Source organism: Oreochromis niloticus, linkage group LG23 (genome assembly GCF_001858045.2).
Source record: "Oreochromis niloticus isolate F11D_XX linkage group LG23, O_niloticus_UMD_NMBU, whole genome shotgun sequence".
NCBI lineage: Eukaryota > Metazoa > Chordata > Actinopteri > Cichliformes > Cichlidae > Oreochromis > Oreochromis niloticus.
In genome coordinates, this window is record NC_031986.2 from 6130490 (window position 1) to 6143785 (window position 13296).

General features: G+C 39.9%; 1 protein-coding gene across 1 annotated transcript; it reads left to right on the top strand.

Annotated features, from left to right (window-relative positions):
• The first annotated feature begins 4576 nt into the window (after positions 1-4576).
• Positions 4577-13296, top strand: lig4 (ligase IV, DNA, ATP-dependent). The gene is made up of 3 exons (XM_003440901.5): positions 4577-4706; positions 5770-7840; positions 10178-13296. The coding sequence occupies exons 2-3, from the start codon at positions 5778-5780 to the stop codon at positions 10845-10847; spliced, it is 2733 nt and encodes a 910-aa protein (XP_003440949.1). The 5' UTR covers positions 4577-4706; positions 5770-5777; the 3' UTR covers positions 10848-13296.

The following is a 13296-nucleotide window of genomic DNA, read 5'->3' on the forward strand; positions in this document are numbered from 1 at the left end:
TTTGGCATTTTTCCTTAAAGTGGTTTATGGCCCAGTTTGTATTTTAATGTTTTCATGGTCTTTTTAAATGTGTCATGTATAGCTTATAACAAATAAACTCGCCGAACCTTCTTGAACAGGACGTCTACTGATCTTTAAAGAAGTTAAACATAATGTTATCGCCAGAGAGTTCATGTAAAAAGTAGAGACACCTGTCATGTCCACAGCTTGTTTTTGTCCTGTCTCCCTCCCCTCACCACCAGTTGGTCTCAGAAGGTGGTCGTCCCTCCCTGAGCCTGGTTCTGCCAGAGGTTTCTTCCTGTTAAAAGGGAGTTTTTCCTTCCCACTGTCACCAAGCGCCTGCTTGTAGGGGATAGTCGTAGGGGATAGTTGGGATTTTCTCTGAATCATTGCAGAGTCTTTACATAAAAAACAGATATTTACAATATAGGCGACTGTTGTTGTCATTTGGCACTATATAAATAAAGCAGACTTGAATTCATCTTTCCCAATAGATCAGATATACTGTCTTTGTAAAAAATGCTGCTGTCATCTCTGGCAATGATCACAGTGACAGCTCACTTGTGATATTCCTGAATGCTTTTATCGTTGGTGACCTTTTGCTGCATGGCAATTTATTTAAGCTAATCTTATAAATGCTTTATAACAGCTGTAAACAGCTTCAATGTCACTGTTTAAGTGTTAGTGGAGAGTGTGTCTCACGTCTATGAATACATTTTCTCTATTAAGATTCATAGTATGGCAGAATCTCACCTATACATCATCAGTACTTGTCATTTTTCTTTGCGTATGTGTGGATATATACTGCAGGATTTGTGCTCTTTAAAGTAAAGCTCGTGAAATACACACACACACACAAACACAGATCAGTAGTTAGAGTCATTGACTGAACAGCACCTCTGAAGCTGGAGGAGAGCTGCCATTCTAATAACAGATCAAACTGCACAAAAAGCCTTCAGGCTCTTTGTCCAATAGGACACCCAACAGACTCAGATCCCAGGTTTCGGAGAAATGAGTATCTGTGTTTATTTTCAAGGAACGTGCCCTGCCTGGACGGGCGTGGAATGTGACCTGTGTTTTTTTGGATTCCACATCAGCACATGCCTCAAATAGTTTTGATTTGAAGCCAGACGCCACTGGAACGATTTCGCATTACTTTAAAAGAAACAGGCGTGTACTTGGAAACACACCAGCTACCAGCTAATGAAGTGTCAAAACAAGTTTGGAATGGAAACAAAGCCGATGGCTAAAAAGCAGTCGAGCTGTCCCTTTGCATCCATCACACATGGACGTGGCAGAACAGCTTCAGATCAAATGTTGAATTTGTAAATCATACTATATGTACTGAAGCTGGAGTATGCAACATACTGGATGGAAAATCTTTAATAAAGTTTCAGCACATTGTAGTTCAAGTGGTCTAAGAGGGACTCTGATTCCTGCGCCTCCACTGGGTTTTATTTTAGTTCATTTTTCAAAATCATGAGAAGACATAATCAGGTCTGTGACACACAAAGAACAGAGAAGAGAATACATGAATCTCGTATATGCAGGGGTTACAGTGGGCTGGAATGATCCGGAACAGGGTTGTACCTTTCATTAATGAGTAATTAAATCTAGCAGGCAGTTTAATAATCATAACATCTGGTCATTTTTTATGTGCTGAATCCCAGCATCCCTTCAGACTGGTGCCATGGAAATACAGACTCACATACACCTTCTTGTCTCTATCTTGTGTTCATGTGAGCACATGTCAATAAAGCTGCAGTGGCACAATTTCATCATCTAGCTAGATGCTCTTTATTAATTATGAGTGGTCGCTAATGTCATGTCAAATGCAACTTTTCAGAGAGTTGATTTCTAATCTGACTGACTATATTTTTGTATGTCCCGGGGACAACAGGTAGATTAAACAAATGTTTATGTGTGACAGAATTTACAGATGGAGACAGAAAGGCAGGAAAATCAGAGCACTCAAGTTTAGGCTTTTTAATCAGACAGTGAATGTGTATATGATAACCAGGGAGGTTATGACAATTCATTAAAACTTCCCTTGCATCCATCAAGGTCCTCAAGGTCAATTTAATGATTTCTTGGTTAAAAAATTGACAATAGGTCTTACAAGTTTGGTGTGTATAGTTGACATATAGAAACTACCACATAAAGATTTAAATGATCACATCACATTTGATCTCTGACCTCATTTTTACAGCTGTAAAAATCATTTGAAGTAAAAAACAAACAAACAAACAAGGAAAACAAAATGAATATATAGAAAATTCAATATAAAATGAAACATTCCCCAGAGACTGAGCTGCCTGGGTGGAGGTTTGTATTCTCAGAGTGCTTCTTGTTATATTATACTGTGAAATGTCGTTTACAGCTAAATGAATCATAATATATAAAACTGGGTTTGGAGTATTGTAATAAAGTTTACAGTGCTGGAGGGCAACTACCTGGTGCAAGGCTAATTGTGTTATTCAGGGATCGGTTATGGGTAGGAGTTAGGTTGAATTTAAGATCCTGAAGCTCTTTAGTATCATCTTGTCTTGCTTTACACTGGTTAGGGGTTGTGAAGCAGCCATTCTAGCTAATGTTATATCTTCTTATTTACTGCAGAATGCTGTTGGAAAAATCCACAAAGAGCAGTAAACCTCAGAGCAGCAGCAGAAGTGCAGGTCACCTGATCACAGCGTGTACACAAAGAAAACTAATCTAATGGAGTTTACAGCTCAAATTGTTCTGTGAGTCGTTTCCACATCCATGCTGCACCACTACATGGTTCTCGCGGTGTTCTTAGAGCCAGCCCAGTCATACTTTAACCCCTACATTCTGTATGTTAGCACTGTGTTAGGAGGCGCTTAGAATAAAGAGGAGGCAAGGCTTTCAGTTTTTGTGGAATTCTACAGAACACAGCCTCAACACAGCAGATTACTGGTCAACAACTTGTTGTTGTTGTTAATACCTGGCAAAGTTTTGCAATAGGGCTAAAAGTGCTTCCTTGTTCTGATATTGTTTGTACTACAACCATCAAAGTACTTACATGTGCTGCACGTGACACCTGACATGCCAGGTAAAGATAAGACCATACAGATTCCACACAGTGGAAAAAGACAATAACACCATTTATCTTGGAAAGCTTCCAGGGGCTTTTATTTATTTTCTATTTATATAGCTGGGACTCTGGAAAGTACTGCACTCTCTGAGTAAACACTGGTAAATTCCAAATACTGTAAACTGAAACTCGAGAACACTGCACGTTGTTACAATCTATTACGTTATCAGAAAACATAAACATTCCTCCTTCCAGTGGACTCTGATCGGTGATTACACAAAATCTATAGTGATGAGAATGGCCTTATGGTTACCAGTAAGTATGACTGCATGATTACCTTTTACTTTTGCTTCGGACTCAGCTGCCCCAAGATCAGAGCAGTAAACAACCTCCACCTGTACCTCCATCAGTACTGCAGCGTCTCATTGCTGCCCTCTGCTGGTAAATGTAGGAAAAACAACATGATATCGAGGGAAATTCACACGAGCATTATGTTTAAGTCAAATAAAAAAAAGAACATGTCCTCAGTTTGATAATCATATTAACTAATATACCAACAAATGTTATAAGCAGCCCTGTAGTTATGAAAATAGCATTCCTAATACTGAAATTATTCATGTGTTTAAGGGTTAAACAAACCCCTTGATCAGATTAGTCAAACAAAGATCCTTTAATTTAATTAAATCTTTAATTGCAATGGTGCTTTCACTAGATTTAACCAAAACCTGCTGTTCATATATAGAATAATGATTTTAGTTTTATTTTGTTCTATTTTTACAATACAATATGATATGATACTATATCCTTTATTGTCACTTTAGCCAAATTTTTTGTGGACTCAAGCATTGTCCCAGAAGCTGTCTTCACAGAGTAATGAGCATTAAAAGAAAGGAGAAAAATCACGTTTTTTTGCGTGTGTTTTTAAAGCAGACGTTTATCTGTAATCACAAACAAACAAACCAGCAGGTAACAACAAATACTCCACAATACACAGAAACAAATCACTGAACTGAGGAAGAGTTATCGGTGAAGAAAAACCACAGACCAGGTCAAATAATAATAATTAAATAAATAAATACATACATACATTAGATAACAAAGCACAATAAAGAATCAAAACAAAGATAAAGAGTAGAAATGACTACCAATCCAAATCAAAGCCAGGAGGACTACCCCTTCTGTTCGGAAGTCTGTTTTTCACGCGTTATTAGGCTCGTCACGTATGCACAAACACAGCTTTTCACCCCATGAATAGAGTGTCTGAACAGCAATGACATTGAATACAGGACGGAGGCACTTTTCAACAAAAGCCGGTTTGATAAATGAATACGTCTTATTATTGACATGGCTTTTCACCTTTTCAAAAATAATTCACGTCTCTCAGTTTCTTGCACTACCAAGAGAACAAACCTTTGATGCACTTCCTGTCCTGTTTGAATGCCAAACCTGTGGGGTTTTAGCAAATTTGTAATTATTTTTCATAATTCTTTCAAAGGAAGGAAACATTGTCTCTAGGAACCAAGTTTCCATTTCGGTTTCTATGGGAAGGGTTTCCTTGAAGCTCCCCACATAAAGTTCGAGGAAGCGTAAACATGTATTTGTGGTGAGGGAAATCAGTCTTTTACTGCCGTTTTTGAGGATATAAGCAAACACGGTAAGTCTTTAACCTATTATTTTTCACTATTTTTGCTAATATGTGTCGTTACTCTCTCAAATGGAACCTGCATTACTTAAGCAAAGTGTTTGCTGCGCTTAGTTCACATTTGGCTTTGTGTGAACGGAATATTTCACTCAGATATTTAAAACACAAAATGACTCGTATCTGTTTTAGCTTTTGTCAGTAAGGGTCTTGAACTCATTGTGAGCAGACATGCCCGGACAAACACACACGTGAAACGACAGCAGTACTTTTATTTTGAAACGTGAGCGGAATTGCCTCTTTTTTCAAACACATTAAAAGGCTTTTCTTTATTGTACCAGACATCAAGTTATCAGTATATATAACTATTATTAACTAAATACTTACAAGGTAGGGTAAAGACAGTTTTCCGGTTATGTGGGAGTATCTGCTGTTTAACCAGTTTATAGTCAGTGTGAAACATGTCAGAGCATGTTTGATCTGTGTGGAACAATAATCAGCGAATGTGCAGCTGTAAACTTAAAGTAGCAGTTAAATCATTTTAAAATTTATTTTTACCCACAAGTCTTTAGCAGTGGTTTAAATTTATTGCTTATTTTCTGAATTAAGTTTTATTTTGTAGTTGAGCTTAAAAATCAACTACAAAATAAAATGAAATAAAAACAAGTTGTTAAAAACACGTTCTATTGAAAGTGAGAGAGAACAAATTATTATTATTATTATTATCATTATTATTACAAAGGTGTTGATTTTATTTCAGCAATGTATTGTGTTTTTATATTCATGCAGCTTTTTAAGTCCTTATACCTTGGCTTTATATATTTGCTGATTCCAAGTACCCAGTTAATACCGCTCTCACATTAACACACTATTTCTCACTGTGATGAAAAGATGGACAATAATTTTTTTTATCACATGGTAGCAAGTGCATTTAGGCATGCACACATGGTCAAGGTGACCTGCTGGAATTGAAAACAAGCATGGTAGGGTTAGAATTTGGTGAGGCCATGAATTCATCCTGTCTTGTATCAGTGGTTCAAGCTGGTGGTGATGGTCTTTCTTTTAACTGGTCTTACAGATTTCACCATGGACAGCACTTCCAAAACTGATGCTTCCAGTCAGTTATCTGTTGCTTCTCAGGTTCCTTTCCTTCACTTGTGTACCACACTAGAAAAAATTCAAAAGTCCAAACTCCGTCCAGAGAAATCCAAGATCCTTGGGTACTTCATTGAGAAATGGCGTGAATTTCATTCTGCCCTCCACAAAGACAACCCCAAAACTACAGACTCTTTCTATCCTGCCATGCGCCTCATAGTCCCGCCTTTTGAACGAGAGCGAATGGCATATGGCATCAAAGAGAGCATGCTGGCTAAACTCTACATTGATGTATTAGGCCTCCCAAAAAATGGCCCTGAGGCTAATAAGCTGTTGAATTACCGTGCTCCGACCACATCCCAAGGAGAAGCTGGAGACTTTGCTGGCATGGCGTATTTTGTGCTGAAGAAACGATGCACCAGCCAAGGAAATCTCAGTATTAAAGAGGTCAACGACTTCCTGGATTCAGTAGCCACCAGCAACGCCACCAAGCAGAAAGATCTTGTCAAAAAGAGTCTGCTGCACCTCATCACCCAGAGCTCAGCTCTTGAGCAAAAGTGGCTCATTAGAATGATTCTGAAGGACATGAAGCTCGGGATCAGCAAAGAAACCGTTCTCCAAGTTTTCCACCCAGATGCTGCTGAGCTCTACAACGTCAACACAGACTTGAACAAGGTGTGCCAGCAGTTACACAATCCAGCCGTGTCCTTAAGTGAAGTCTCTATTGGACTTTTTTCTGCTTTCAAACCTATGCTGGCAGCTGTGGCTAACATCCGCAACGTGGAGAAACAGATGGGAAACAGCACTTTTTACATTGAGACAAAGCTGGATGGAGAGCGCATTCAGCTGCACAAAGATGGGGATGTGTACAAGTACTTCAGCCGAAATGCTTTTGAGTACACGCAGCAGTTTGGAGGATCCCCGTTGGAAGGATCACTGACGCCTTATATCCACCATGTTTTTAAAAGCAATGTGGTGAACTGCATTCTCGATGGTGAGATGATGGCATACAACCCGGCAGCAGACACCTTCATGCAGAAAGGGAGCAAATTTGACATCAAGAGGCTGATGGATGACTCTGAGTTGCAGACATGCTTCTGTGTGTTTGACGTGCTGTTAATAAATGATCAGAAGCTAGGCAAAGAAACTCTCAAGAAGCGACATGAGCTTCTTCAGACAGTTTTCACTCCAGTCAAGGGAAGGCTGCATCTGGTGCCAAAGGCTGAAGCCAGAACCATGCAGGAGGTGGTGAATGCTCTCAATGATGCCATTGACAGCAGAGAAGAGGGGATCATGGTGAAGGATCCTTTATCCATCTACAAACCTGACAAGCGAGGTGAAAGCTGGCTGAAGATAAAACCAGAATATGTGGATGGCTTGATGGATGAGCTTGACCTGCTGATTGTTGGTGGCTACTGGGGAAAAGGGAGAAGGGGTGGCATGATGTCCCATTTCTTATGTGCTGTGGCCGAAGCTCCAAAGCCTGGCGAGAAACCTTCAGTTTTCCATACCCTTTGCCGCATTGGCTCCGGCTACACCATGAAAGAATTGTATGACCTTGGTTTAAAGCTCACCAAACACTGGAAGGTCTACCGGAAAAACAACCCACCAGCATCCATCCTGTGTGGAACAGAGAAACCGGAAGTCTACATTGAACCCTGCAACTCTGTTATCATCCAGGTTAAGGCGGCTGAGATAGTCGGGAGTGACATGTATAAAACCAACTGTACTCTGCGCTTCCCCAGGATTGAGAAGATTCGAGATGACAAAGAATGGCACCAGTGCATGACACTGGCAGAGCTGGATCAGTTCCGCAGCAAGGCGTCTGGGAAACTCGCCTCTCGGCACCTTCACATTGACAACGGTGAACCGCAAAAGAAAAAGCGCAAGCTGCCAGTCAAACCCAAGAAAGTGATCGGCATCATTGACCACTTTAAGCCCCAGGACCTTTCCGGGGTGACCAAGGAAACAGATATGTTTGAGGACGTGGAGTTCTGCATCCTGAATGGCACCGAAGATCATCCCAAGTCTGAACTGGAAAAGGGTGTGGCCAGGTAACACAAGTTTTTTTGTTTTTTCTAGTAAATGAAATGTTAGTTTGGTATTTTAGTTAAAGAAAAAATTGTGACTGAATTAGAAATTTTGGGCAGCCAACTTTTTTTTTTTCATTTTTTTTTAAGAAATGAAATTTTCATGATTAAGTCAATTCTATCTTAAAGTAAAGCACTGATATCAAGGTTGAGTCCTCACTTTAATAAAGTTGTTAATAAATACATTTTATAATGTGTCTTCAGGATGAAGACACATTGTAAGAAAATGTAAATGGAGAAACTTTTAATATATGTAAACATGTGACAGCCCTGGCAGAGATACAGTTTCACTGCTTTAGCTAACAGTAGGGACTTTAATGGCATGTTAGCCAAGCCCTGTGAAGAAACAGGGAACATCTGTTTCAACTTTTGTTATTATGATCAATTTTTCTGTGTTTATGTTTGAGTAAACAACAGTGGAACTGTGGCAGTGCAAGTGGCACTGGCATTCAGGAGGCACTCCTTCGCTTTCTTAAATGAATTGTAATTCCAAAAGGTTCTCAACCAGTTAGAGGACTCCAATTCAACTATATTGGACTATAGCTGGAAATAATATTAGTTGTTCTGCTCTACAGCCATGGTAAGCTATAGCATAGCAGCACTAGCTTTCCATGTGTTTTAGGTTTGGTTAGAGAGGCAACATCAGGACAAGGACTTTCATTATCCACTGGATTCCAAGAGTTGGAGTCTATCCAGTTGTAGGAGGAAAGTCTCAGTTCAGTTCTGTTCTCTTTATATGGCGCTATATCACAACAATAATCACCTCAAGGCACTTTAACCCTTTTATGCATAGCGGTCACTGCAGTGGACAGCTATTCAAAGGCTGTTTTCTTCTATTTGTATCAGTGTTGATGGTATACTTGCACATAAACCACCACATTGGACACTGATGTGTCACTCCATACCCTGCCACCCACTCCAAAGGTGATGTTGTCCGCCTAAGTGGACATGTAAAAAACTCTTTGAAAAATACATGTTTAAAAAAATGAAGTTCAGAAATCTTTTTTTCATGCCTAAAGATGAATAAAAATACGTAAGAAAAAAATCCTGATTGAGGTTGTCATACTTCATGAATGAAAGGGTTCATTTGGAAGCTAAAGACCCCAAAATACAGAGAATAGTGAGAAAACCCCAACTCTCAGACGACCCCCTGTGAGCAAGCAATTGGCAACACTGGTAAGGAAAAACTCCTTTTTAACAGGAAGAAACTTCAGGCGGTGGTTATGACTGAGTGTCTTTTAAGGTCTTTTAGCTCTCCACGTCAACCGTTTTAAGCTCATTGGACCTGGCACGGTCCGATTTGCGTAACCATTTTTAAATCCCAGTATAATTGCAACCACATAAGCTAGCGCAATATTTTTTTTTCGCATATGAAACCAGAGGAGTTGTACTTACATAACATGCAATCAGCTTGTCCAGGGTCACAGTTTCGTTCCACAAATGGCTTTGCAAAAATCGCGTAAAAAGCAATTGCAGCAACAAAAACATAATAATCCAGGAAACACGCTTTGCTGATCTGATCAGCTGTACATAGCACTGCCTTCTTTGGAATAAACATCAGCACGACCTATCGCATGTATCACCATTACCTGCGAAAACTAGAAGTGGCGTCATTTTTCGTCGGAAACGTAGTTTGTTTTTTTTTCCCTATCGGGTATTTCAAAGGTTTACTGGTGTTTTTGAAAGTTGTGTTTGACTTTATGCCTTTCTGTACAGTTTCTGGGAGGCTTAGAACTTAAATTGCACTGTTGCGAATAATTTATTTTGATGCACATGCTGTTTTTTTGCAAATAATATTTATTTTCATTTTTCCTGCAGTTTATAAAAATTAGTTTATCTCAAATATGAAACTAAGAAGAAACTCAAAATAAATTTTCTGTGGTTGGAAACTATTTTGTGCATTTACAATTTTGAAGAATATACCTCTGAAATTTCTGTAAGTAGAAATATTATATATTATTAAAACTGATGTATAGCAACTTAAAATGCTCCAAAAAATTGGACTACAGCATGTAAAAATCAAAAGATAAGCTCTGGTGGACTTGGTTCTATAGTGGGCTTTAAAGGGTTAAAGTCATCATACTTGCTGGTAGCAAACCCTAAATCACACTGATGAATGAACACTGAACAATGTGACTGTGATATATCAGTGTATCCCTACAAATACACTACAAATAATTTAGCACTGGACTGGCCACAAACTGAAGTTGCAGGCTGAAAACCAAGATATGTTTTAGATGTATAGATGTGTTTTAAATTAGTCTCACAAGCTAATAATTTCTTATGTAATTCCCGCTTTAGGTGTGGAGGTTTTGTGGTTCAGAACCCTGGACGGGACACCTACTGCGTGGTTGCCGGTGTGGAGAACATGCGCGTGAAGAACCTGATTTCATCCAACCAGCATGACATAGTTTGGGCCACCTGGCTGCTGGAGTGTCTGGACCGGAAGGAGGTGGTTCCATGGCAACCCCGCCACATGATCCACATGTCGCCTTCCACCAGGGAGCACTTTGCCAAGGAGTACGACAACTATGGCGACAGCTACTTTGTTGACACAGACGAGCAGCAGCTGCGGGAGGTGTTCAACAGGATCAGCAGCGCAGACGTGTCAAAGGAGGTGAATGTCACGCAGGTGGAGGAACGCTACAGCTGGGATGACCTTCCAACCAGCATGTTCAGACCATTCACAGCATATATGGACAGATTTACTGACATAGGAGACCCTAAAAGTGCCATACCTGCCACCTGCCTGGACACCAGGTCATTGGAGTTTCGCTACCATGGAGGAAAAGTGGTGGAAAAGCTGGAGGAAGGCGTTTCACATGTTATTATTGCCGAGGAAACAAGACTTCTGGATTTGAGGACTCTGAGGCGCTGCTTTAGGAGGAAGTTTAAGATAGTAAAAGAGACATGGGTGACTGATTCAATCAAAGCAGGGCATGTGATGAATGACACTGAATATCTGGCTTGAAGGGGCTCTTAGTGAAGTACGTTTAAATGGACACTCAGCATTTTTAATTTGTTCCTAATACGAGTAGGAATAACCTCTTTAATAAAACCTACAGCATGAAAACTCCAATGACGCTAATTCTCAGGGTTTTGAGTTTCTGTGAGTTTTGTCTTTTGTATTCTTAACGAGACAGCTTATTATTAATTTTAAATGAATAGGCTGCTGACTGGTTTTTCAATTTTCAAACTCAGAATCATTATGAAGGGTTCAGATGCTTTTTTGGGGGTTGGGGGTGGGGGCCGGTCCTTCCTTCTTTCTGATTTTTAGCCAAGCAGTTATTAAAACTGTTTCTGCAGCAGAAAGGAGACTTGCCAATTAACCAGAAATGGAAGGTTTAATTCTGATAGTAATTTCAGTGAATGAACCATATTAGTGAGCAGCAGCAAGGGAATGCTCTGCCATAATAATCTGTCCATTGTGAAGGGGTGCTCCAGTGGTTTCATGTTACACTTTAGTTAAGCTGACGGACTTGTAAGAGAGAGATTAAGAAAATAATGGTTCAAATTGAACCTTGAAAAACTGACTCGTGTTTCCCATGATTCCACAGTGTATTTGATTTGATCGACCTTAGCCTCTAAATATCCATTTTCTCCAAACCCATTGGGAAAACATCAAACCTGAGGGTAGTTTAGCCAGTTAAGTTTGGAGCCTTCCCTCCAGAGCCTTAGAAGACACTCAACATGATCATAGACTGTAAATGAAAGATGTGCATGGCCACTGTGCTTTTTACTCATTGGTATCTAAAGTTCATAGCAAGCCATATTATTTTCCAGATAATTCCATTAAAATGCTCCAAAAGGAACCAGCAGCAGGTTTCTTTCAATTACATAAATGAATGAAGTTTTTGGCTATAGCTATTATGTGACACATCTTACCCGTATCCAGGCTGGTGAGTTACGGAAACATTTACCTCCAGTTGTCATAGAGGGAAAGAGTATCCATAGAAACCCAAACACTTTGTGCACCAGGCTAGAAGCATGATTTTTAATAATGTGGAGTTATAAATTTTAACATTGAAGTTTATGGCGAGTTACCAAGAGGCAACATCCAGGGTTTAAAGCAGGGGTGTCAAACTCCAGTCCTCGAGGGCCAGCATCCTGCTTGTTTTTGAGATATCCCTGCCCTACCTGCTGCTGATTACCTCGATCACGTGTGCTTTGCCAATAAGAAGCTACAAGGGCAGGTTAGGTGGAAAACAAGCAGGGCAGCGGCCCTCGAGGCCTGAAGTTTGACACCTGTGGTTTAAAGGTTAAGCTGGAGCGAAAGTGCCAAAAACTACAGTTCCTCTAATGGCCATTTGACGCTGGTTTCAAAAGTGAGTCAGTCCACACTGACGCCCATGTTAAAATGCCCAACTTTACAGAATTACCACAGCCTACTGCAAAAATTTTATATAAGTTTAATATAATCAATCCATTAGGATACTTGAATTAGAGGTGTCCAGATACAAGCCATCTGCTACCGTCTCACTTTCATTAATTGGACTTGTGTTTGCGTGTTACTGTCTGTGCCCTTTGTAATAGAAAGATGTGACAGGTAATACAACCTGCTGTGTGGTACAAACTATCAAAGTTTGTGCTTCGGTTTTATTAGCCTGCTACTTATGTGTTTGTAAATACAGCCAGTTAACTAAGCCTGCTACCATTAGCTGAAAACTTCTTCCTTTTGTCCAAGTACAGTAACTTCTGGCTCCACAAAAGTGATAGCCAAATGCTAATGTTGAGGCATCACAGTAGCTATATTCATCTTTGGGATTGATTTGCTTTTGGAACAAGTCCCAAGTGGCTTTAGAGGAACTGCAGTTTTCGGCACTTTCACGTGGCCTACATTTTTCACCCTGGAGATCGTTGCGTGTTCACAACAAGTGAAGACAATTTCACGTGGTGTCCTTTAATGTAAGAAAAATGTCTTAAACTGATCCTCTTGTTTTTTTGTGCTCTTGTGTCTTTGTCCTTATGTCTGAAGTACGACTCTAATAAATAATCCTGAAGGGGTTTGAAATACAATTTGTTAATAATTCTCTTAAAGACAACATCTGTGTGAAGTGATGGCCTTTGCCTCAGCTCTTCAACAAGGGACCACACAGGGGGTACGTTAAAATCGGCTCAGCTCAAGGCCCTCCAACAAAGATGTGGCCATGTTTTCCTGCCTTCAAAAATGTCACTGAGGAGTCTTGGGACTCTTTGATATGTTCTAACCTTCATTAGCATCATCTCTAAGGTGCAGGCAGCTGCCTGCGGCGCCCTGGGCTTTGTTATGTGTAAATGCCGCATGAATACATTTTTAAAGTATAAGTGATGAGATACCTCTTTCTAATCATATACTGTGAATAATGGCTTGTTGTTAACACGTTGTTAGATTCCCTGTAGAGTTGTTGCGTAGTTTTGCAATTAAAATGCTATACTTAAGA